The sequence below is a fragment of the Apium graveolens genome, chromosome 2 (genome assembly GCF_009905375.1).
Source record: "Apium graveolens cultivar Ventura chromosome 2, ASM990537v1, whole genome shotgun sequence".
Classification (NCBI taxonomy): Eukaryota; Viridiplantae; Streptophyta; class Magnoliopsida; order Apiales; family Apiaceae; genus Apium; species Apium graveolens.
Genome location: NC_133648.1, coordinates 250,299,458 through 250,325,782, shown reverse-complemented (window position 1 = coordinate 250,325,782; position 26,325 = coordinate 250,299,458). Strand labels below are relative to the sequence as shown.

Below are 26,325 nucleotides of genomic sequence, written 5' to 3'. Positions count from 1 at the left end.
ATCCTCCATCCCAGCCGGCACATTTTTTCGGATTCCGGAAGCTTTAGACAAACATTCTGCCGGCAGTGCACCAACCCCTCACCGCTCTCCTCTTGTCCTTGAGCTTTTAGAGGTATCTACATTACATTTCTATATCATCTACTTTCTTTTTATTAACTTAAATCCTATATATATATAGTCATTAACTGTTAGATGTTTTGATCATAGTGCTGTCTGCATATCCTTCTAGATATTCATAGACTCGGTCCCTGGCTCTTGCTTTATGTAATGTTTGTTTTGTACTAGGAGCAGCAGGACAATTGGATTACAGTCTGTTGTTGTGCTTATCTATTTGAAACAGTCAGATTATTATTTGTTAGCAGCAGCTGCATCTTAATAAAGTCTAGCTTCCTCAACCTTTTTCCTTGCATCTTAATTTTCAATTCAATCCCCTGTGCTCTACTAGCTACTAGCTTCAGGTAATACCCTCTCTTCTTCTTATTCTCTAATTAATTTATCTACATTAGGTGTTCAAATCTTTCTTCTGGACCTTCATTGATACTAGAAGTTCTCCAAGGATTTAAGTAAAGATTAGTGTCTCTTGGTCTTTGTATGATGTCTTTCTAAATTTAGGACTAAAGAATTAAGCTATATTAGTAGTAGATTGACATGATGATAAGATTTTGAATAGAGTTGTTCTTAAACCTTTCAGGATTCCGGGGAGTTGGCTCTCATGACGTCAAAAACAAAAGTGGCAAGTCGGTTATCTATGACATCGGATGCTGATGGTCCTGATTCACACCACAAGCCACCAATGCCTCCAACTGTCACATTTGGGAGGAGAACCTCATCTGGTCGATATATCAGTTATTCGAGAGATGATCTTGATAGTGAACTTGGAAGCAGTGATTTTATGAACTACACAGTACACATGCCACCAACTCCAGACAATCAACCAATGGATTCCATTTCCCAGAAGGTTGAAGAGCAGTATGTATCAAGTTCACTTTTTACAGGTGGATTCAACAGCGTTACACGAGCTCATCTTATGGACAAGGTGACTGAATCAGAAGTCAACCATCCCCAGATGGCTGGTTCAAAAGGATCTTCATGTGCCATTCCTGGATGTGATGGTAAGGTGATGAGTGATGAACGTGGGGTGGATATCCTTCCTTGTGAATGTGATTTCAAGATATGCAGGGATTGCTATATGGATGCGGTTAAGACTGGAGATGGAATTTGCCCTGGTTGCAAGGAACAGTATAAGGTTCCTGATATGGATGAAGCAGAACCGAATGGAAGGACACTTCAACTCCCACCTCCATCTGGGATTTCAAAAATGGAAAGGAGGTTGTCTCTCATGAAATCAACAAAGTCACAACTGATGAGGAGCCATACTGGGGATTTTGATCACAATCGATGGCTCTTTGAAACGAGTGGCACCTATGGCTACGGAAATGCTATATGGCCAAAGGAAGGAGGAGGCTTTGTTAACGCGAAGGGTGAAAAGACAGCTGACCCATCGGATTTGATGGGTAAACCATGGAGACCACTCACTCGCAAGTTAAAAATACCAGCTGCTATTCTCAGCCCATACAGGTCCAACTCTATTTCCTATTCAGTTTTGCTATCTGATTTTTTGTCCATGCTGTCTCATGCTTGAGTGAGATATCTAAGATATCAGTCTGCCACATATTGATTGAAGCACACACATGTATCATTCATCCTTGAAATGCACGGAGTTTTCTCTTCAATCCTCGAAAACCTATTCAGTAATAAGAGAAATTAGGACTTGGAAAAGAAATTAGGACTTTCAGTCACTGTAGAATATATTAAATAAGTACAGAAGACAATTTTTTTTTTGTAATATATACTAGTTTCTGTGTTTCATGTCTTATAATTTCATCCGATCATACTAGTAACAACTTTATTAGGATATATGAGATCACATTGACCTACCATATACTACTGCAGTCCCTATGCATTCTATTGACGACTTTCTGCAACAATTTGTTTCTTTGTAACAGGCTTCTGATCGTGATTCGGTTGGTTGTTCTTGCATTTTTTCTGGAATGGAGGATCACCCACCCAAATAATGATGCAATTTGGCTCTGGGGGATGTCTATTGTTTGTGAGTTATGGTTTGCTTTCTCGTGGGTTCTTGATCAACTTCCAAAACTCTGTCCTATTAACCGTTCCACAGACCTCAATGTCTTAAAAGAGAAATTTGAAATGCCTAGTCCAAATAATCCCACGGGAAAATCTGATCTCCCTGGAATAGATATCTTTGTGTCTACTGCAGATCCTGAGAAAGAACCTCCACTTGTCACTGCAAACACAATTTTGTCTATCTTAGCCACTGATTATCCAGTTGAAAAGCTTGCATGCTATGTCTCTGATGACGGAGGTGCTCTTTTGACATTTGAGGCCATGGCAGAAGCCGCGAGCTTTGCTAACATGTGGGTTCCATTTTGCCGAAAACATAATATTGAGCCTAGAAACCCTGAATCTTATTTCAGTTTGAAAAGGGATCCCTACAAGAACAAGGTACGGACAGACTTTGTCAAGGACCGTAGACGAATAAAACGTGAGTATGACGAATTTAAAGTCCGCATCAATGGGCTGCCAGACTCTATCCGTCGTAGATCTGACGCCTATCATGCTCGGGAGGAAATTAAGGCTATGAAACAACAGAGACAGAAGAGAGATGATGATCCCGCAGAGAGTATTAAGATCGCGAAAGCTACATGGATGGCAGATGGAACCCATTGGCCAGGAACTTGGTTGACTCCTTCAGTAGAGCACACTAGGGGTGATCATGCTGGTATAATACAGGTATACCTCTATTCATGAATCTCATATTATCCTCATTGATAGCTGGTTTTGTCAAAATTCAGATTAATATGAATTAAGTTAAAGAGTGTCAGTTGAAATATAGAAACCTTAACAACTGAGGAACAATGCAGGTGATGCTGAAACCTCCAAGTGATGAGCCACTACATGGTACAATCGACGAGATTGGGACATTGGACTCCACTGATATTGATATCCGTCTCCCCATGCTTGTTTATGTATCTCGTGAGAAGCGCCCTGGCTACGATCACAATAAGAAAGCAGGAGCCATGAATGCTCTTGTTCGAGCTTCTGCAATCATGTCTAATGGCCCCTTCATTCTCAATCTTGACTGTGACCACTACATCTACAACTCTCAGGCTATGAAAGAAGGTATGTGTTTCATGATGGATAGGGGTGGTGATCGGCTTTGTTATGTCCAGTTTCCCCAGAGATTTGAGGGTATTGATCCTTCTGACCGGTATGCGAATCACAACACTGTTTTCTTTGATGGTAATATGCGCGCACTTGATGGCCTCCAGGGTCCTGTCTACGTTGGAACAGGATGCCTCTTTCGAAGAATTGCACTCTATGGATTTGATCCGCCTCGAGCGAAAGAACACCACCCTGGTTGCTGCAGCTGCTGCTTTGGTCGCAAAAAGCGTGCCTCGGTGTCACACACCCCAGAAGAGAACCGCGCGCTTAGAATGGGTGATTCTGATGACGAAGACATGAATCTATCTCTCGCTCCAAAGAAGTTTGGAAACTCAACTTTCCTTATTGATTCGATACCAGTTGCAGAGTTCCAAGGCCGTCCCCTTGCAGATCATCCTGCTGTTAAAAATGGACGACCTCCTGGGGCTCTTACCATTCCCAGAGAGCTTCTTGATGCATCCACTGTTGCCGAGGCAATCAGCGTCATCTCATGCTGGTATGAGGATAAAACTGAGTGGGGCGATCGTGTTGGGTGGATTTACGGGTCTGTTACAGAAGATGTTGTCACGGGGTATAGAATGCACAATAGGGGATGGAAATCAGTTTATTGTGTGACTAAACGGGATGCTTTCCGAGGAACTGCTCCAATCAACTTAACAGATAGGCTTCACCAGGTTCTCCGTTGGGCTACTGGTTCGGTCGAGATATTCTTCTCTCGTAACAATGCTCTGTTAGCCACATCGAAAATGAAGTTCCTGCAAAGAATTGCTTACCTCAATGTAGGAATATACCCATTTACCTCCATTTTCCTGATTGTGTACTGTTTTCTTCCAGCGCTCTCCCTTTTTTCTGGTCAGTTCATTGTCCAAAGTCTTGACGTTACTTTCCTGGCATACCTCTTGACCATTACCATCACACTTTGTTTGCTTGCTGTGCTGGAGGTGAAGTGGTCCGGCATTGAATTAGAGGAGTGGTGGAGAAACGAGCAGTTTTGGTTGATCGGAGGCACCAGTGCTCACTTGGCTGCTGTGCTTCAAGGGCTGCTGAAAGTTGTTGCTGGGATAGAGATATCTTTCACTTTGACATCAAAATCAGGAGCTGAGGATGAGAACGATGAATTTGCTGAGCTCTATGTAGTGAAATGGACATCTCTCATGATCCCTCCTATCACAATTATGATGACTAATCTGATTGCCATAGCAGTTGGATTTAGCCGCACAATATATAGTCAAATACCACAATGGAGTCGGTTACTAGGGGGAGTTTTCTTTAGTTTCTGGGTGCTAGCCCATCTATATCCTTTCGCCAAGGGGTTGATGGGAAGAAGAGGAAGAACACCTACCATTGTTTTCGTGTGGTCAGGGCTTATCGCCATCACCATATCCCTTCTCTGGGTGTCAATTAATCCACCACAAGGTGCTACTGAAATCGGAGGCTCCTTCCAGTTTCCTTGATAAAATCATTCTGGAAGTTGATATCTGTCAACTTGGTATTATCCAACAACCGAATTCATTTCACTATATAAAGCACTTGTAAAGCATTGTTCAACTGGAAATACAAACCTAGCCTCTGGAGAAAACAAGGGACGGGGGATGTCATGTAATTTCTATTACCACTTGTAATTTCTTTATTCTTTTTTATACCATGAAGTTATATACTATGCAGTTTGCAACAGAACCACGCAAGTTCTTATGTGACTCGTATATTTAGTTGCCATTTACAGGTTCGATCTTTTGAATAACTAACCTTTTGTATACATCTTCCTGAATCCAGCCTAAATTCAACCAAAATCATTTTATTATACATGAGCTATTTTTGGTCATTATCCACATTAAATAACATATTTAACATACTGAACTTATATAAATTGTATAATTTACATGACCACGTTGTTTACCTATAAGCTATAACCCAACTATTGATCTCATACAGTAACATAACATCAATTAGGACCGAGCACAAAAACCGAAACGAAACTGGTAAAACCGATTAAAACCCAACTATATTATAATTTGTAGTTATATGATCATGTTGTTTACCCAAAACCCAACTATGCATCTCATACCATAACATAATTCAATTATCAAATAAATTTAAACATTGTATAATTTTATATACAAAACCCAACTATGCATCCCATACCATACCATATCATGACATCAATTATTTCATTACTCATATCAGATTTTGTCTTATTGTTCCTAAAGAACTATGCATATTTGCATAGCAACCAGAAATTCCTCTCCAGGAAATATATAATATCACAAACATAGCTGTTTCTTTCCAGTCACCTTTCAAATCTCTGGATACCAGGCTCATAATCTTTACTTGTTGAATCAGCATTTAGGTCTACTATCCACATTAAATAACATATTTAACATACTGAACTTATATAAATTGTATAATTTACATGACCACGTTGTTTACCTATAAGCTATAACCCAACTATTGATCTCATACAGTAACATAACATCAATTAGGACCGAGCACAAAAACCGAAACGAAACTGGTAAAACCGATTAAAACCCAACTATATTATAATTTGTAGTTATATGATCATGTTGTTTACCCAAAACCCAACTATGCATCTCATACCATAACATAATTCAATTATCAAATAAATTTAAACATTGTATAATTTTATATACAAAACCCAACTATGCATCCCATACCATACCATATCATGACATCAATTATTTCATTACTCATATCAGATTTTGTCTTATTGTTCCTAAAGAACTATGCATATTTGCATAGCAACCAGAAATTCCTCTCCAGGAAATATATAATATCACAAACATAGCTGTTTCTTTCCAGTCACCTTTCAAATCTCTGGATACCAGGCTCATAATCTTTACTTGTTGAATCAGCATTTAGGTCTACTATTCACAAGGCAATTATATAAACTAGGGCTCATTTAATTAATCATAAAACATATTAGGCACACCACAACCTGGAAGCAAGAGTGTAGGAACCAACACATAAGCTAGTCAAAAGTGCAAAAGCACCAGAAACTCAGTACATCACCAAACAAACTACCAATCATTTAATTTCATTATAGATATCCCAAAAGGCGGAATTCAAAATCTTCAACTCAAAACTTAAAACAGACTGCTCAAATGAACATAAAGGTAGAAACATTGAGATTAAGACAACCATAATTGAATAACTACTGCTTAATTACTCGGTCTCGGTGGCAATAGTCCCCTTCTCACTGACATAGATACCATCAAGAAACTTCCTGATATCCTTCTTCTTGACATGACATTTCTGTACAAGCAATGAGCAGCGTATAAGTATGGGAAAGGGAGGAATATAACTCAATGGAGCTTCAACTAAAGAATAACGCAACTCTGCAAAAATCAATGCCTCAAAATTGATTTGCATTTACAAAGTAAGCTAGGAAGGTACCTGGTTAATCAGGGCAGCAGAACGTGATACGAGCTCAATATCATTACCATCAAGGACAATCTCGTCCTTCACCTTTTCAGACCTAGTAATAGTAACCCCATCAAGCATCTGAACTTTCCTCACCTAAAAAGGCCATAAAACAATAGATGTTAATACATTTTAGAAGAAACAAACAGTAATTAAAACTCATCTCAAGCATCCCAGTCAGTACTAATTAACTAATTAATTACCATGTTACATTTACAAAAGTGAAGCACTAATTAACAAAAGTCAAGCATCCCAGTCAGTACTAATTAACTAATTAATTACCATGTTACATTTACAAAAGTGAAGCACTTGTACATTTGTAACTACTACATTTAATACAAACTATATTCAAGGTCGGTCTTATTCGGGACCAGCAGCAATTTCTAACAACTTCGCAAGACTACAGATTTTTTATAACATTATAATCTGTGCACAATTATGTATATAGACTCAACCCTTATTCAAATAACAGTACAAACCAAATAATTACAAACAGTTATAAAATTCGGAAACGGACCACTTATTCACTTCCTTAAAATCCTAGTACTCATCTGAATTTCGGACTACACATTTTCAAAATCCGAGTAATAGGTTAAAACCGATTCAGTTGACCACAATAAACAAGTCAGTTGTTACAGTAACATACAATTTAAATACATAATCAATCAATCATAGCACTACCTAACAATAAAAATCAGAAATGACAAACAAAAACCAAAATTAGGCGATCTTATCGTATTTAATTACACCGCAGAACTACACAACACAATTATCTATTTTCTCGATATTTACCATAGACATCTACAAATGTTGCATTTCATAAGAACAAAATACATATACAAGCATAAACAACAACACAAATCAATTAAGCAAAAATAAACAACATGAGATTAATAAAATAAATAAAAAAAGGAAGATAAAAGGTACCTTTTTCTCGCCGAGAAAGTTACGGATCTCGATAGCATTACTAGCACCACCAATACTAGCATTAATAGGAAAATGAGCATAAACAAATCGCATCTTGTATCTGTAGCCCTTGGTAACACCAACAATAAGATTGTTGACGTGGCTAAGAGCCGTACGAATAGCAGCAGTAGTTTTACGAGATCCAAACCAAGCATCTACTTTGAGCTTCTTCTGACCTGTTTCTTCATCAGTGATGAGCTGGAAATCCAGATTCAAATGCTTGAAGTCACGAACCAGCTTGCCACGTGGACCTTCCACTTCGATCACCTTGGCTTTGATTTTGATAGTGATCCCCTCCGGGATGTCCATTGTTTCCGATGACAGTATCGTCTTCATTGCTGCTGTTGTTCTCCTCTAGGTGGTGATGATGATTAGGGTTTGTGAGAGAGGAGGCGAGTGTAAAAACCCTAAGTTGTGTTTATGTGGACTTTTATATTGATGGCGAATTCTTCTGTTTTGGGCCGTGCCAGTGTAGTCCAATTTGTTTTATTTCACAGGCCGGCCCACTTTTGTTCATGATAATTTATTTCCTTTTTCTTGACTAATTCAAAGCTTTTATGCGCGAGGTTATGTAATTTATTTAATTTTTGATTTTGTCAATACAGTATGTAATATTTAGTGATTCAATAATTAAATATAAGAACATTATATTAATATTTTCATATAAGTAAAATTAACTAAACTAATGGTTATTTATGTATTTTACAAAATCTGAAATGATATATTTGAGTTTTTTAATTGATAAAATTGATGAGAATGTATGGGTTCATTTTATTAAATTCTATCATGACCAATAAAAACGTGTCATGTGATATTTTAAAACCGTTTTGAGATTCAATTTTAATTACTTAGCATTTCTCTAAAACTGAAAATTATTTTATACAGGTAATCTATATAATCTTAAAGGCTACTATTGCCCATATAAGATTTACCCATGACCCATAACCCATAACCCATTTTATTTTTTTACACATAAAATTTTATATTATACACATATCCATGGATCTTTCACATTTAAATGCATTATAACCCATTTTAGAAACTAACCTAAATACAGCTAACCCACTCCCTGATTGTAACAACTGAATGGTACGTTTGAATTTTTTTGAATTTGTTTCTCTCCACTGCATAACTTCAGCCTCCTCTAATCTACTCAAAGTTCCATGCTTGGGTGATTTGCTCTCTAATCTTCTCATTTGTTCTATGCTCCGGTGATTTGTTGTTAATCATGGATCCACGCTCTCATCCGACCTCTGCAAGAACTTCACTTTTAGGTTTGTTTTCATTATAAAGTCATGTTAATCATTATGTACATTAACTGTTATATGATTTGTTTGGTTTGTGTCTTTATCCACGGGTTTGAAATGTTTGATTCGTAGGCGAGATTTATCAAATGAGGACGACAATCAATCTTCTGTGTTGCAGCCTATACCAAGTTTTAATATTCCTGACTCGACAAGTATATGTATCTTTCTTTGTCTTTCTTTGTCTTTATGTTCGTATGTAGTTTTGAATCTAAATCATGTCCTTATATTTGTTTCATGAACTTAGTTGTGAAGCGTAGAAATATTTTTGTTGGCCAAGAAAATCTTAGTCCCGGTTTTACAGTTTCAAATCAGCAGACGCCAGGTTCTGTAGTATCGTCTGGTAAATTTTCCATATCATACATATCTTATTTGTTACATAAATAAATTATGAAACCCATGTTTAACATACGCATTTTGTAGTGGGAAATAGGTCTACTTTACAGCCATTAGCAAGTCAGACAAATGTTTTGCGTGATTCCCCCCCCCCAGAAACCTTCTAACTTTGTTGTTGATGTTACGTCTAATAGAAGCAGTAGAGCTTCCTTCACAGGTTTGTGTAGTTTGTCTACAAATGTTTTGTGCTGATGTTCAGTTGTTGGTACCAATGTTCCTTGCAGATGTATGATGTTATGTATAATGTTATTGTCTGTCATATTTGTTGATTATTAGATTTGAAACGTATGAGCAGATGTATGGGATTGAGAACAGTTGGTGGATCAAATAACAGTCCTTGCAGTGTATCAATTTCACCTAATTCAGGTATTACACTTGAAGAAAATAACACTCCAACTGCCAAGAACATGGAAGGAGCTGTTGCATTGTCAGATATTACCAATGCGTCATGTACGTTATATTAGAACTTGGTAGTGAAGGTTAGAAGTTTGTATGTTCTGTTTCCTTTGCTATATATTTAACATTACATTGTGTTATTGGTTGCAGCCGCGAAACGTAGAATACGTGATCGCAATATTGAGAAGATTTTTCCAAGCCCCATGTGTATGTTGTCTTTAAATAATTCTGTTTTGAATAAGTTGTTATGATTTTCTATATCATTATTGCCCCTAATCAGTTTATTCCATTACTAACAATGTATATTAATAACTCTGTTTTGTATTTTATTTTTGTTCAACAATCTTCTTTTTCGGTAATTACAGTTGTAGAAAATAACAGTATAGCGGCGAAGAACGTAAAACCATCTTCCACGCCTTCAGATATGAACAATACCATGTGTGCGTGACCTATTAACTTAATTCTCCAAATTGTAAGATATTATGCCTGTTTTGATTGGAAAACAATTAATTTGGAGTTTTTTTATTTTGTTGCAGATAAGAAATGTAGAGTACGTGGTTCTAATATTTAGACGATATTTACAAATGCCATGCGTATGTTTTTTTGAGAATATACTGTTTTGGGAAATATTTTAAAACTTTACAAAATATAATTTATTAATCCCACTTTCTTCAACAAATGAGATGTATACTCGCTTATTTGTTTACTATACAGTTGTGAAACGTAAAGGACTTGGTATGTCCTCTGTGAATAACGGTGACACATCTTTAAACTTTAATCCTATTTTCGAACATGGGCGAATGAGACAACCTGGGGCGTCTCATTTATGTAGAAGTTGTCATAATCCCCATGAACCAAAGTTAAGAATTAGTGAAGGAAAGAATAAATGTCAAGCATCTCCTGAAAAGAGGAATTTGATTTCAGATTTTGAAAATGTGGTTGAAATTGATTATTCAGAGTCCAGTGATTCAGATTTTGGAATTGATGATATGTACCATGATGACCTTGATGGTGTGATATTGAATCAGAATTTGTGGCGTGGATATATGGATCTTGGTCCTCCGTCAAAGTTGTGCAATAAATGTGGTGCTACTATGTGGAACGAAGAGCGTAATAATAAATCATGTCCGCGTAAAGAGCCCACATTTTCTATGTGTTGTCGAAATGGTCAGATACATTTGTCAAAAGAAAGGCCGCCGCCAGAACAACTAGCTTCTTTGTTACTTGGTGGTGAGAAATCGAGGCATTTTAAACAGTATATAAGAGTGTACAACTGCATGTTCCAATTCACTTCCACCGGTGGTAAGATTGATAACTCAATAAATAGAGGTAGCTCTCCATATTGTTTTTGATTACAAGGTCAAAACTATCATTTGGTTGGGAGTTTAGTATCGGTAGATGGATCTTGCCCCAAATTTTGCCAGCTCAACATATATAACACGCAGAATGAGGTTGAGAATAGAATCAATGCAATGGGAGGTGCTTCTGACAATGTTGATCCAGATATTATCGTGGAACTTTTAAGTATGTTAGACAAGAACAATGAGTTAGTCAAAACTTTTCGCATGGCCCAAAATCGGTTTGAAAATGAAGATCTGGATGAGTTTAAGTTAGTCCTCATATTATCTCAATCTTCTAGCGGGAGACCAAACCATATTACGCCATTTGATGAGGTTGCTGCTTTTATTGTTTGTGATGACACGGATACCGGTGGTTTTAGAGACACGGTTGTGAATTCTAAACAAGAAGGATTGAAGAGGATATATGAAACAGATCCACATTTCATGCAGTTGCAATATCCACTATTGTTTCCTTGGGGAACCGAGGGGTATCATAAACGTATACCTCTGATAAGCAATAAATACTCTGAAACGGAGAATTTAGATGATGAAGAGCTTGATCCTGACTCTACACAGAGGCGACATATTTCACTAAGAGAGTATTATTGTTATAAGATTATGATACACACTTCTGAAGGTATTTATTAGAATTAAGCAATGTGATTAGAATATAAACTGAGTAACGAATTTGTGCATATTCTCACCATCGTGTCATTACTTTCAGGTTTAACGCCATACCTTGTTGGACGTTTGTGGCAACAATACATTGTTGATCAGTTTGCTGCCATTGAACAATATAGATTATACCGGGTTTGAACGCATCAAACTACCATCCGTGCTGATTTGTATAATTCTGTACGTGATGCTCTCAGTAAAGGAGACCATGATCCAATGCATGTTGGAAAAGCTGTTATACTGCCTGCTTCATTCACTGGATCTCAATGATATATGTCTCAATACTTTAAGGATTCGTTGGCGATATATCGTGCAATTGTTCATCCATCCTTATTTCTCACCATGACGTGCAACTCAAAGTGGCCAGAGATACACGAAATGCTTAAATTGTTGCCCAATGTTGATCCAGTTGATGCACCAGATATTGTTTCTCGCGTGTTTAAACTGAAGCTTGATCAACTATTAGATTTGATTAAAAAGAAGAACTACTTTGGAAAGTGTATAGGAGGTAAAATTATTTTATTGGATACCGTCAATTTTACATTGTTTTTTTTGAAACATATCTACATATGCATAAATTAATGACATATTTTTACTTTACCTACGTTTTGCGCAGTTATGCATTTAATTGAATTCCAGAAGCGTGGTTTGCCACACGTGCATATGCTAAGAATTCTAATCCAATAGCATATGAAGCTGTTAAGAATTACATGATGTATGGACCCTGTAGTAAAGACTTATACACATCTTCATGTATGGTTAAAGTAAAATGCATGCGTCATTTCCCAAAGAGGTGTGAATAAATAGAGTGATACATATTTTCCCTAATAAATCTATTTTATTATTAATGTCGATGCATGTAATTTTTTGTTTTGCAGATTTAATGGTAATACCTATTTTGACGATTGTGGTTTTCCTATTTATCAGAGGCGTAACACTGGTAGAGTTATCAACAAAAAAAGGATCAACCTTGACAATCAATATGTAGTGCCATATAATCTAGATCTTTTGTTGCGGTTTTAGTGTCATATAAATCTGGAAATTTGCAACAGTTCAAGATCATTGAAATACCTCTTCAAGTACTGTTTGAAGGGTCATGACACTGCTACAATGTTGTTGAAGAAGAAAAGTAACAAATCAGGGAATGAACAAACTGCGAGATCCGTGAAGAATTTGGATGAGGTAAATAATTTTCTTGATGGTAGATATGTTTGTGCATCTGAGGCATCCTGGAGGATTTTTGGGTTTGACATTCACCATCGTTCCCCGAGTGTTGAACGCTTACCAATAAATTTGCCCGGTCAGAAGTACTTGAATTTTCAGAGTTCTGCAGATTTGGAGAATGTGTGCAATAACGCGACTTCCAAAAAAAGTAAACTAGAGGCATGGTTTGTAGCTAACAGTGAATTTCCACAAGCGCGAAATTTTACGTATTCTGACTTTCCCACGCATTTTACATGGATAAAGAAAACTGCTAAATGAAAGCTTAGATAAAGAGGTGATGTGGTTGGGAGGTTGGCAGAGGTTCATGCAACAACTGGTGAATTATTGTATCTTCGAATGCTGTTACTTAGATGTAAAGGTGCTTTATCTTTCACTCAGCTGTGAACTATTGATGGTACTACATATGATACATTTAAGAAAGCATGTGGTGCTCTTGGTCTGTTAAATAATGACAAGCAGTGGCATGATGTTTTGGAAGAAAATGCATTCTCAGCTATGCCAACTCAAATTCGGGCTATGTTTGTTAACATCCTGACAAATTATTCTGTGTCTGATCCGCTTGCGCTATAGGAAAAACACTGGCCAACAGTGTCAGATGATGTTCTTTATATGAGGCACAAAATTTCAGATGACATTCATTTGACATTGTCTGAGTATGAAATCCATAACTATGCTTTAACAGGTATGTGATCATTCTTAAATACATAATAGATATGTTACTTTGTATTATAACTTTTATTATTTTTAATTAGATGTCGGAACATTTACCATTGTTCTTTTTGTGTAGAGATTGAAAATTTGTTAAATGATGTTTGAAGTCCTTAAGAGATTTTCATCTGATGCCATTTCCGGACGAACGATTTTTTCAATCTTTTGCCAATCGTCTCACTGTTGAGGAAACTAGCTACAATAAAGAAGAATTGATATTTAATCACGAAAAAGCTCATAGAAATCTAAACTCAAGGCATCTGGATGTATATAATGCAGTTGTTGATAATGTAAAAAAAATAAAGGTGGAATGTTTTTTGTTTACGGGAGCGGTGGATGTGGTAAAATGTTCCTTTAGCAAACTCTTTATTCACGTTTTCGATCAGAAGGAAAGATTGTTCTTTCTGTTGCAGTCTCTGAAATTGCTGCTACACTTCTTCCTGGTGGCCGAACAGCTCATTCTAGGTTTAAAATACCGCTTAAATTAGATCAGAGTTCTATTGCTGGAATAAAACATGGTACATACATTGCAGAGTTGATACAGCACACAAGTCTTATAATATGGGATGAAGCTCCAATGCAGCATCGCTATGCATTTGAAGCCGTTAACAGAAGTTTGCGAGACATAATGGCTGTCGTTGATGTAGAACGAGGAAAAAGACCCTTTGGTGGTATTACAGTTGTTTTTGGTGGCGGTTTTTGACAGATATTACCTGTTTTGCCTAAGGCTAGAAGAGCTAAAATAGTGAATGCATCATTTAACAAATCTCAGCTTTGGAATTCTTGCGAGGTCTTTCTTCTTAGTCAGAACATGAGACTACATTCAGGTAATTCTGAAGCTAGAAATAAAGTAATAGCTGAATTTAGTAAATGGCAACTTGATATTGGAGATGGAAAAGTTAAATGCATTGATACTCAGCGTACAGATGCTGAAACTGAGTTTGTAGTTCCTGATGAGTATGTTGTAAAGAGTCCCTTGAAAAGTCCCATAAAAACCCTAATTAACATTATATATCCTGATTTTCAGAATAATATGCATTCACAGGAGTATCTGAGATCGAGATCTATTTTGACTCCAACAAACGTTGTAGTTAATGACATCAATGCACAAATTCTTAAAAGAGTTCCGGGTAATGTGCATACTTATCTCAGCCAAGATTCAATTGAAGACATGGGTGTTGACGACAATGACTTTGATTCGTCATTTCCAGTTGAGTATCTGAACTCCATTAATATGCCATGTATGCCTAAACATGAGTTGAAAGTAAAGGTTGGAGTTGTTGTTATGTTGATGAGAAATTTAAATCAGATTTTGGGTTTATGTAATGGTACAAGAATGATAGTTACTGGATGCAAAAAAATAGTATAGAATGTCAAATTCTCTGTGGATCTCAAGTTGGTACGAAACATCTGATTCCAAGAATCGATATGGTACCAACAGACACGAATTGGCCATTTGAATTTAAAAGAACACAATTTCCTCTCCAAATATGTTTCGCCATGACTGTGAACAAGAGCCATGGACAATCATTGGACACAGTTGGATTGTATCTTCCTCGGCCCGTATTCTCTCATGGTCAGTTTGTTAGATATATTTGATAATGTCATGTGTAATATGATTTGTGTTTACTTTTCAGATCTTACCTAACAGGACAAATCAGTACTTAACTGGAAATCAGCACTTATACTGAAGACAGAACTTAAGATATCAGAACTTAAGTTATCAGAACTTAAGATTCAGAAGATATTTATCAGGAGATAATATCAGGACTTAAGATGACTTTCAGATAAGGCAGGCGGCTGATTGAAAGGAAAGAAGATCGAGACTAAGACAGAAAGAATTGTGCATGAAGAAGGAATTCTATGAAGAATAAAATACTTGGAAGAAAAGATAACTAGTTGATATATTTTAGGAAGCAGAATTATATTCCATATCAATTAGAAGATTATCTTGTAACTGTGTAGTATATAAACACAGGCATAGAGTTTAGACTATAAGTGTTACGATTATCGAATTTATTATTCTTAGTAACTCTAGCAGCTCTCGTGATAATTTGTTCATCACTGAGAGAGGACAATTCCATATTGTAACAAAGTTTATTGTGTTGAATAAAATCTATTTTCTGTTACTTGAGTTCTTATATTCGATTTGATTGTGCTAAACACTGTATTCAACCCCCTTCTACAGTGTGTGTGACCTAACAAGTGGTATCAGAGCAATCTGTTAACACACAAACAGTTAAAGATCCAAAATCAATCATGTTTGAAGAAGAAACTCCAATCAAGCCCACCAAAACTGAAGAACCTCCAAAAATCATAACCCATAGTCGATATGAGACTATAAGAGTTCCCATGTTGAAACCTTCTGAGTATTCCATATGGAAAGTGAAGATGGCTATGTTTCTGGAAGCTACAGATCCAGAATATCTCGACAGGATTTATGAAGGACCACATATGCCAACCAAACTCTCTGTGGAAGTTGCAGGTCAGCTAACAAAGTCTGTACCAAAGGAGAAAAGTGATTACACTGCTGAAGATATCTCATCGATTGCAAAGGATGCAAAGATAAGACACTTGCTGCATAGTGCCATTGATAATGTCATGTCAAACAGGGTAATTCAATGCAAGACTGCAAAAGAGATATGGGATGCTTTGGAAACAAGGTGTCAGGGAACTGATTCAATCAAGAAGAACAGGAAGACTATACTTACTCAAGAGTATGAGCACTTTGACTCAAAGCCTGATGAGTCATTAACTGATTTATATGACAGATTTGTCAAACTCTTGAATGATTTGTCACTAGTTGACAAAGAGTATGATATTGAAGATTCAAATCTTAAATTCCTGTTAGCTCTTCCTGAAAGATGGGATTTGAAGGCCACAATAATAAGAGACAACTATAATCTTGATGAAACAACTCTTGATGAAATTTATGGGATGCTCAAGACTCATGAACTTGAGATGGAACAAAGAAGTAAGAGGAATGGAAGAAAGTCAAGGACAGTTGCTTTTGTGGCTGAGGAGGAAATTCCCAAAGAAGCTGCCTCAAAGAAAGGCAAGGGAAAGGCTCTTATCACAAAGTCTGATATTGAGTCATCAAGTTCTGATAGTGATGATGACTCAGAAACTGAAAGTATATCTGAGAAGGACCCTGATGAGGAGATGATGAAGCTGTGTGCTCTTATGGTGAAAGGAATCACAAAGATTGCATACAGGAAATTCAGAAGAGGAAAGAAGTTTTCCAGGAAAGGTGCAAGTTCTGAAAAGAAAGGTTTCATAAAATCTGAAGGCAAAAGAGGAAAGTCTGACAGAGGAGATTACTCAAATGTTAAATGCTACAACTGTGGTGAGAAATGTCACATATCTCCTGATTGCAGTAAAGGGAAGAGTGACAAAGGCAAGGCTCTTGTCACAAAGAAGAAAAGCTGGTTAGATGCTTCAGATTCTGAGGATGAGGAAAACTATGCCTTGATGGCAAATGCTGATAGCAGTTCTGATACTGCTGACTTAAAGGTACCTCAAACTACTTATGCCTTTCATATTGATGATATTACTGAGTTGAGAAGATATCTTAAGACCATGTTCATTAGTTATAAAGATCAAACTTTAACATGTGAAAGTTTAACTTCTGAAAATCTTGCTTATAAAAAGAGGAATGATTATTTAGAAAAAGAGTTAGTCATGTTCCATCAAACTCAGAAAGATAGAGATGATGCCTTTTATGTTAGGGATGAAGTGTTAAAAATGAATGAATCTCTAAAAACTGAGTTAGAAAAAGAAAGAGAGATTATCAGGACTTGGACTAACTCTGGTAAAGTAACTCAGGATATTCTTAGTAGTGGAAACTGGAAAGAGGGCTTAGGTTATGGAGACGATAAGAACAGTAAGGAAACTGTAGAAACTAAGCCTATAGATGTTAAACAAAAACCAAAGGTAAATCCTGTTAAGTTTGTAACTGCAAAGTCTGATATTGAGAAATCAGAAGTTAAGGAGGAAGTAACTTCTGATAAACCTAAACAGGATAAGCCAATTGAAGTTAACATAGGCTTAATGACTAAGAAGCAACTTAAGCATAAGCTGAAAGATGTTAAGAATGTAAACAAGGTAAAGCCACCTAGGAAAAATAGGAATGGAAAGGAAGGTGTGAACAAAAGTAACAATTATAAGCCTGTTCCTAATGCTCCTAGAAAAACATGTCATGACTGTGGAAATTCTAACCATCTGGCTTCTTTTTGTAGGAAGAATAAGAATATAAACTCCTTACCTTCAAAATCAGGAGTTAAGAGTCAGTCTGTTAGATATAAGCCACAAAATTCTTGTTTTCATTGTGGTAGTTTATGGCATTCCATTTATACTTGTAAGGAATATCATAGTTTGTACTATAATTATTATCGAATAAAACCTTCTGTAAAGAAAGTTAGCATTATTCCTTCTAGTATAAGTTCTGATGCAAAGTCTGATATTGCAAATTCTAATAAGAAAACTGTTAACATAAACTCTGATGCTAAATCCACTGCAAATGTTAACAAACTTAAAAAGGCCAAAGGATCCAAGCAAGTCCGGGTCCTTAAAACTAATCATTAGTGGTCTTTGTGATTGCAGGGCAACAAGAATAATATCCTAGTTCTGGACAGTGGATGTTCAGGACATATGACTGGAAATAAAGACCTGCTATCAGACTTTGTGGAGAAAGCTGGCCCAGGTGTTTTTTATGGAGATGACAACATTGGAAAAACTCTGGGATATTGCAATATCAATCTTGGGAATGTTATCATTGAAAAAGTAGCTCTGGTCTCAGGACTTAAACACAAGCTGCTGAGTGTGAGTCAAATCTGTGACAAAGGTTATCATGTGGATTTCTTTGAAGAACACTGTGAAGTTGTAAGCAAATCTACAGGCAAAGTTGTTCTGAAAGGATTCAGGCATGGTAACATTTATGAAGCCAAGCTTTCAACAAGTACTGATGGTTCTGCAATCTGTCTGTTAAGTTGAGCATCAATTGAAGAAAGCTGGGATTGGCACAAGAAACTCTCTCATTTAAATTTTAACAATATAAATGAACTAGTCAAGAAAGATCTTGTGAGAGAACTGCCAAAATCAGTATTTGCTCCTTATGGCCTTTGTGATTCATGTCAGAAGGCAAAACAAAGAAAATCTTCATTCAAGAGCAAGACTGAATCATCAATTCTTGAGCCTTATCACCTAATACATGTTGATCTATTTGGTCCAGTTAATGTCATGTCTATTGCAAAGAAGAAATATGATGTGGTCATAGTGGATGAGTTCACCAGATACACATGGGTGTATTTCTTGCACACAAAAAGTGAAACTGCATCTATCTTGATTGATCATGTCAAGCAACTGGATAAATTGATCAAAGATTCTGTGAAGATCATAAGAAGTGATAATGGCACTGAGTTCAAGAATTTGATTATGGAAGAGTTCTGCAAAAACCATGGAATAAAGCAAGAATTTTCTGCTTCTGGAACTCCACAGCAAAATGGAGTTGTTGAAAGAAAGAATAGAACTCTTATTGAAGCTGCACAAACTATTCTTGATGAAGCAAAGTTGCCAACCTACTTTTGGGCTGAAGCTGTACAGACTGCTTGTTTTACTAAGAATGCAACACTCATTAACAAGCATGGAAAGACACCATATGAGATGGTGAAGAAAAAGAAGCAAAATCTGAAGTATTTTCATGTATTTGGATGCAAGTGTTTTATTCTTAAGACTCATCCCGAACAACTATTTAAATTTGATCTAAAAGCTGATGAAGGAATTTTTGTTGGATATCCACTTTCTACAAAAGCCTTCAGAGTCTACAATTTAAGAACAAGGGTTGTCATGGAATCTATCAATGTCTCTTTTGATGATAAGAAGATTATTGGACTTGAAGATTTCAATGATCATGATCAGCTGAGATTCGAAAATGAAGTTTTAAATTTTGATTCTGTAAATCCTGATACTGCAAACTCTGATGGATTAAGCTCTGATGTTATTGAAACTGTGGTGACTACGCCTAAGGAAAATGCACCTGTGCAGGGGGAGCATACTGAAGATCCAACCACATCTCAAGAAGCATCAGAACCTACAACAGGCTCTTCAAGTTCTGATGGGCCAAGTTCTGATAATTCTGGAAACTCATGTTCTGATATTTGTGGAAACTCAAATAATGAAGGATCCAACTCAGAGAGCATAATTTCAGGGGGAACATTAGAAAATATTGATGGAGACAACATGGATCATGGGGGAGCATCCAGTTCTAGAGAAAACCTTCCATCTGCAAGGAAGTGGACTAAAGCACATACACCTGACTTAATTATTGGAAATCCTGATGCAGGTGTCAGAACTAGAACAGCTACATCAAATGAATGTCTCTATCATTCTTTTCTTTCTCAGAATGAACCAAAGAAAGTGGAAGAAGCTCTTCAAGATGCTGATTGGGTGCAGGCAATGCAAGAAGAGTTAAATGAATTTGAAAGAAATAAAGTCTAGACCCTAGTGCCAAGACCAAAGAACAGGTCTGTTGTTGGTACAAAGTGGGTGTTCAGAAACAAAACTGACAGTGATGGCATAATTACAAGGAACAAAGCAAGGCTGGTTGCAAAAGGATACTCTCAACAGGAGGGAATTGATTATGATGAAACATTTGCACCAGTTGCTAGATTAGAAGCCATAAGAATATTTTTGGCCTATGCTGCTCACAAGAAGTTTAAAGTCTTTCAAATGGATGTGAAAAGTGCTTTTCTCAATGGAGAATTGGAAGAAGAGGTATATGTTGAACAACCTCTAGGCTTTGTAGATCCTAAATTTCCCAATCATGTCTACAGGCTTGATAAAGCACTTTATGGCCTTAAGCAAGCTCCAAGAGCATGGTATGGGACTTTAGCTCAATTTCTTCTGGAAACTGAATTTAACAGAGGAACTATTGACAAAACACTGTTCTACCTCAGCCATGGAAATGACTTACTTTTAGTACAAATATATGTTGATGATATCATTTTTGGTTCTACAAATGACAGACTTTGTAAGAAGTTTGCCAAACTGATGCAGTCAAGATATCAAATGAGTATGATGGGAGAACTTAACTATTTTTGGGCCTTCAAGTCAAGAAGAATGAAGAAGGAACTTTTATTTGTCAATCTAAGTACACCAGAAATTTGTTGAAGAAATTTGGAATGCAGGATTGTTGAAGTGCATCCACTCCTATGGCCACTATAACAAAATTGGATAAAGATACTAGTAAATCAGTAGATATTACTGATTACAGAGGTATGATTGGCTCTCTACTCTATCTAACTGCAAGTAGACCTGATATCATATATGCTACCTGTCTTTGTGCAAGATTTCAAGCAGATCCAAGAGAACCTCACTTAACAGCTGTGAAAAGAATTTTCAAGTACCTTAAGGGTATAGCTGATCTGGGATTGTGGTATCCTAGAGAATCAGACTTTAAGCTAATAGGTTACTCAGATGCAGATTTTGCAGGATGCAAAATTGACAGGAAAAACAGAAGTGGAAGCTGTCAATTTCTTGGAGGCAGATTGGTTTCTTGGTTTAGCAAGAAACAGAAGTCAATTTCCACATCAACTGCAAAAGCAGAATACATTGATGCAGGAAGCTGTTGTGCAGATTCTTTGGATGAAGAATCAGTTACTGGATTATGGGTTAGAATTTTCTAAAATCCCTATTTACTGTAATAATCAAAGTGCTATTGCTATGACAGGTAATCCAGTTCAACACTCAATGACAACGCACATCAGCATTAGGTACCACTTCATACGAGAACATGTGGATGAAGGTACAGTGGAATTGCATTTTGTTCCAACAGATCAACAACTAGCAGATATCTTCACAAAACCACTGTGTGAAGCTACGTTTACAAGATTGGTAAATGAACTTGGAATGGTTTCAGGTTCTTCTCTAAATCTGCCTAGTTTATGTTCTGATACATCAAACTTTATGATCAGTATTTACAGATATTACTATCTTTGTGTATTCTGTGCTTAATTAGAAATTTTCTAAGTGCTGATTGTTGTCTGATGTGAATTTCTAAACTCTGATAATGATATGAATATTTCTGTGACTATTCAATCCAATGAGGATAACCGTGCTAGATGCTGAACTAGTAGTCTTTAATATACTAAAGATCCCATGTTTGAAGTAATTATTTATGTGGAAATCTTTTAACACAAGCAAATTATGATATTGAGCTTAGTTAAGTTTACTTTGTGTATCTTATTACTAAGTCAAAAACTAGAATAATGCTTCTTATCTGTTAAGTTCTGATGTTAGTAAATCTGGTGGATGTACTAAGTGCTGATGAGCCTCACTTATCAAAAGAAAAAAAAAGATAAGAAATAAAAATCAGGTACTCCTTTGAGATCTAGAGTAAAAATGTGGAAGGGAAGACCCAAGTGCATTGCTGGTATTAAGTAATATGTATTAGAAAAGTAAAATAAAATTTTCTTGGTGACTTTTCACACTCTATGATTATTGGAGAAATACTCTGATAACATCATAAATTCTGATAAGCAGTCGTGACTCACTTACACTGAGAAGCCACTGTAAAATATAATTTCAAAAGATGCATAAAATGAGCTCAAAACAGTTGAGGTGGACTCATGCGTGAACTCATTCAATAGTAGGCTTCAGAATAATGACAGATTTTAAGTAATGTTCTTAGTTATGCCTTATTTCTAAGATGTACTGAAGTGAATCAGACTTTACTCTTTGTCTGATATTTAGCTAAATGCACACACTTACACTCCATATGAATGATGAAAATTACTGTGGTGATCAATGTTGTTTTAGATGAACTGTCTATGTGTCAGATTGCATAAATTCTGAGAACAAGTTCTGATGAAGGTTCTGATGATTAAGTTCTGATGAAACCATATCAGTATTTGTGTGAAGAATTACAGGAATACACATTCACTTTTCGAGTTAAGGAGCCATATTCTGATGACTTTTAAATCCTGATAATAATCAAGTTCTGATGCTGACGTGACAGTATTTATTTACTTGGTTCATTTTTGGTCATTACTTGAACGATAATATTTTTACAGAATATTGGTTAATGTGAGATAAAACAGTCATAATCATTGTGGGTTAGTGGTTAACGTGTTTATCCTGAAAAACTGCATGTGCACGGTAATTATTGCTTATTTTATGTACCCATTAACTCTCATTCTAACCGTTTACTAACTGTTCACATGGTGCCAGGTGTAAAGTGTATCCCATGCTTCAAAAATATGACTGTTGAGTGGAGAGAGTATATATATGAGAGATAAAAGATTTTCTAATCTTTTACTTACTTTTCTATTCTAAATCTCTTTTACTTTCTCTCTCTCTCTCTCTCTATCTTTTATTTTAGGAAGCTATTTTTCTCTCAGGACTTTTTACAAACACTTTGCAAACATACTCTTACTCACTTGATTTCTTACAGAAATGGCACCAAAAGATGTAATTTTTGATGGAGCTAAGTTTGTTCCTAATAACTTCTCCGCTATTCTTAGCAAGTCAGAAGCCCCATTAGAACTTCACTTCATTCAGGACTTTCTTGCTAGTTCTGATATAGGGTACGCTCTGACCGAACCTGATGCAGTCTCTAGTACTTAAGTACTGTAGTTCTGGAGAAGCGGAGTATATGATGATGGTGGCGCTCAAGGGTCCCTAAGTATTATTTTTTCATCAGGGGAGGATGAGCATGTCGTGACATTGGCTACGGTTCGACAAGCACTGCAGCTACCTGAGAACTGTGTTTATTCTACTGTTGAAGAGCTAGTTCTTCAAAACATAATGGCCAGTCTGGGGTATGAGAGGACATTGGCAAAGCTGGGTCAGTTGAAGAGATCTTTCATAAGGAGGGAATGGAGTTTCTTCTTTGACTGCATAACCAAGGCTTTTGCAAACAAATGCTCTAATTTTGATGCAATCCCCATATTCAGCCAACAAATCGGGTATGCTCTCATAAATCAAACTGATTTTAATTATGCATGTGTTGTCTTAGGTTTTATTGGGGATAGAATGACAGAAGACAGAAATACTGTTTATTTTGCTAGATTCTGTCAGCTTATCTATAGTTTGTGTTGTGATGATAAGCCCCAATCTGCTAGTGAATTAATTTCACCATTTAGACTAGCTAAAAGAGCTTTTAATGACTTATTATCTACTGATAATAAGAAGGCTGTGTTAAGACCCCTCCTAGTTCCTTTATCTGTCAAACAAGCCTTAATAACCTATGATACCATTAAATACACTGAATTATATCCTGATGTCCAACCATCAGAACCTCATCCATCCGCACCTACCACCTCTACACAAACACCTCAAACTTCTCAACCTCAACCTTCAGATCCTACATTGCAGCCTTCATCTTCCAAACCCAAGAGGACTAAAAAAGTACCTCAGACTAAATAGAAGAGAAGGAGAATTATTCTGCGAGATGAATCAGATGTTGAGGAACGGGTTCCAATATCAGAACCTGTTGTTGTAGAAGCTGAGAAGGTTTCTTCTCAGAATGATACTGTAACTGGGAGTTCTAGGCCTCTCAAAAGACTTAGAAAGTTAAATTCTGATGATAAAACTCCTGCAGTGTCTCTACCTTTGAAGAAGTTAAAGAAATAGAGAGCTCACAGGGACATAGTTGAGTCAGATTCAGATGTAGTGGAAGCAACTAAGGAAGGGGATCAAGAATCTCTGATCTCAAAAGAACCAGTTGTTATTGAATCACTTCCTTCTGCACATCCAGAAACTGCTCAAGCTAAAATACCTACACCTCCTATGTCACCTATAGTTGATCCAGTACATACTGAAGAACCAGGTACAAGTGCTAAAATTGATATTCATAATTTGATTGTGCCTGAGGTTTTGTACTTGGAAGCTCCACCAATTCAACTCACTCCACCAACAACATCAATGTTGGATGTTGATCAGAACCTGGATGCAGATCAAAATTTAGAGGATGATGTTGAAGCCTCTATAGCCTCACATACTGCTATTTTACCAGAGGATGCTGATACTGCAGGTTCTACAAGTTCTGATGCTGCTAATGAAGAAACTACTGGTAAAGTTGCTGCTAATTTAGATGCTGATGCAGCTGGTCCATCAGGACATACACCTCAACAAACAGTTAATAAAGCTGATTTAGTCAAGAAGTTTGTTATAGGGGAAGCACCAGTACCTTGGAGTGAAACTCCTAGAGGAAAGGAGTGGACTAAAGAATGGAACTCAGTTAGTTTTGTTCCTTCTGAAAAGATTCTTGCTGAGCATCTTGCAAAAGCTGATGAAATGCTGATAAATGATGATTTCAAGGCACAGCTGAGAGTTACTGCATTGAGTACAAGGCACCTTCAAGGTCAACACTCAATAACTCATGACAAGGTGAATAAAATTCAAGAAAACTTGATCCAGCAAGATATGAATGTGAAACTTGAAAAGAACAGACTTTTCAAGCCAGCCTTTGACAGAATTGCCTACATTGAGAAAACTCAGGAGAAACAACAAACTCAAATTGAAGAAATTCTGAAGAATCAAGCTTCTCACCAAAGTTAACTTAATGAGATCCAATCCTCAGTGGAATTGCTTGTCTCTCTTCTTTTACCTGCTGATGCCAAAAAGGGGGAGAAAGTGATTAAGTTTAAATGCAAATCTATTCAGACACTGAAAGGAAAGGATGATGGAAATGATGACCAGGGAAACTCTAACAAGGGTAGAGGTCAAGGTCAAGGCAAAGGATTTTCATCAAGTAAAGCTAGAATTACAAATCAAGGAACAAGTTCTGATATTGGGAGAAGAATAAGTTCTGATACTGGTAAAAGGATAAGTTCTGGTGAACATCTGGAACTTGATGAAGAAATTTCAAAATAGTTTATTTCTTAAAGAAAATCCAGGAATGGACTTTGAGAGTCTAAAGGAAGAAGAAGCTAGACTCAAAGCAGAAGGTGTCAAGACAAAATCTAAAGTTTCTGTTGAAGAAAAGAAATTTCCAAAACCTAAGGGTATTGTGATAAAGGAAAGAACAAGTTCTGAGGCAATCAAAGCCAAATCACAAATGGAAATTGATTCAAGGTCCAAGGGCAAAGAAAAAGTTGATGAACCTGTAAAGGTTTATATGCCAGTCATGGATGAAGAAATAATTGATGATGAAGAAGATGCTAATCTTACTCTGATGCATAAGAAGATTTTTCAAACAACCTCTGACATGGCTCATGTTGTTCAGAGTCAAGATTTAGTAAGTTCTGATATTACAGAGAAGTAAGCAACCTCTGACTTAGCTCAAGTTGGCTTGATATCAGAAGATAAGGAAAAGGAAACCTCTGACATTGCTCATGTTAAACCTTCAAAGATACTCCTACCAGGATTCACCAAAGCTAACCAGGCTCAACCTTTGAAGACTGCAACTAGTGGTTTTGAAGCAAGAGTTGTTACATGAAAGGAAGCAAGAGATAAATCTGGGTTGGGTAGTTCTGATGAAAGAAGAGTACATAACACTACCAATGATCCAACTTCCTTAAGTGAACCAGGTGTTGGAGCAACTCCTGAAAGATTGAATCGACTTGAATCTGTACAAATGGTTTATCATACCTTTTTGAAAGAACATATCTTGTTATATTTCATGACAGATGGAA

At 36.6% G+C, this 26,325-nt stretch overlaps 4 protein-coding genes across 4 annotated transcripts; 3 read left to right on the top strand and 1 right to left on the bottom strand.

Annotated features, from left to right (window-relative positions):
- The first annotated feature begins 296 nt into the window (after positions 1-296).
- LOC141708334 (cellulose synthase-like protein D3) lies at positions 297-5,228 on the top strand. The gene is made up of 3 exons (XM_074511909.1): positions 297-1,578; positions 2,007-2,814; positions 2,946-5,228. Exons 1-3 carry the CDS (start codon positions 713-715, stop codon positions 4,698-4,700), a joined length of 3,429 nt encoding a protein of 1,142 aa, XP_074368010.1. The 5' UTR covers positions 297-712; the 3' UTR covers positions 4,701-5,228.
- A 1,041-nt stretch (positions 5,229-6,269) lies between these two features.
- Positions 6,270-8,061, bottom strand: LOC141708333 (large ribosomal subunit protein uL6z/uL6y). The gene is made up of 3 exons (XM_074511908.1): positions 7,612-8,061; positions 6,658-6,780; positions 6,270-6,516 (listed from the first exon to the last, which is right to left on the bottom strand). The coding sequence occupies exons 1-3, from the start codon at positions 7,984-7,986 to the stop codon at positions 6,427-6,429; spliced, it is 588 nt and encodes a 195-aa protein (XP_074368009.1). The 5' UTR covers positions 7,987-8,061; the 3' UTR covers positions 6,270-6,426.
- A 3,157-nt stretch (positions 8,062-11,218) lies between these two features.
- Positions 11,219-14,396, top strand: LOC141699785 (uncharacterized). The gene is made up of 9 exons (XM_074503616.1): positions 11,219-11,723; positions 11,811-11,896; positions 12,053-12,269; positions 12,401-12,487; positions 12,640-12,701; positions 12,785-13,149; positions 13,364-13,421; positions 13,556-13,667; positions 14,080-14,396. Exons 1-9 carry the CDS (start codon positions 11,219-11,221, stop codon positions 14,394-14,396), a joined length of 1,809 nt encoding a protein of 602 aa, XP_074359717.1.
- Positions 14,397-14,504: 108 nt separating this feature from the next.
- On the top strand, positions 14,505-15,062 carry LOC141699774 (uncharacterized). The gene has a single exon (XM_074503612.1). It carries the CDS (start codon positions 14,505-14,507, stop codon positions 15,060-15,062), a length of 558 nt encoding a protein of 185 aa, XP_074359713.1.
- Positions 15,063-26,325: the final 11,263 nt, after the last annotated feature.

Coding starts and splice junctions, on each gene's coding strand:
- LOC141699785 (XM_074503616.1), top strand. CDS start 11,219: ATGGGAGGTGCTTCTGACAATGTTGATCCAGATATTATCGTGGAACTT. Junction 13,422..13,555: donor GAAAGCATGTGGTGCTCTTG/GTCTGTTAAATA, acceptor CTTGCGCTATAG/GAAAAACACTGGCCAACAGT. Junction 13,668..14,079: donor CCATAACTATGCTTTAACAG/GTATGTGATCAT, acceptor GTTTTCGATCAG/AAGGAAAGATTGTTCTTTCT.
- LOC141699774 (XM_074503612.1), top strand. CDS start 14,505: ATGAGACTACATTCAGGTAATTCTGAAGCTAGAAATAAAGTAATAGCT.
- LOC141708334 (XM_074511909.1), top strand. CDS start 713: ATGACGTCAAAAACAAAAGTGGCAAGTCGGTTATCTATGACATCGGAT. Junction 1,579..2,006: donor GCTATTCTCAGCCCATACAG/GTCCAACTCTAT, acceptor TCTTTGTAACAG/GCTTCTGATCGTGATTCGGT. Junction 2,815..2,945: donor ATCATGCTGGTATAATACAG/GTATACCTCTAT, acceptor GGAACAATGCAG/GTGATGCTGAAACCTCCAAG.
- LOC141708333 (XM_074511908.1), bottom strand. CDS start 7,986: ATGAAGACGATACTGTCATCGGAAACAATGGACATCCCGGAGGGGATC. Junction 6,781..7,611: donor ACTTTCTCGGCGAGAAAAAG/GTACCTTTTATC, acceptor TGGCCTTTTTAG/GTGAGGAAAGTTCAGATGCT. Junction 6,517..6,657: donor CTGCTGCCCTGATTAACCAG/GTACCTTCCTAG, acceptor TTGCTTGTACAG/AAATGTCATGTCAAGAAGAA.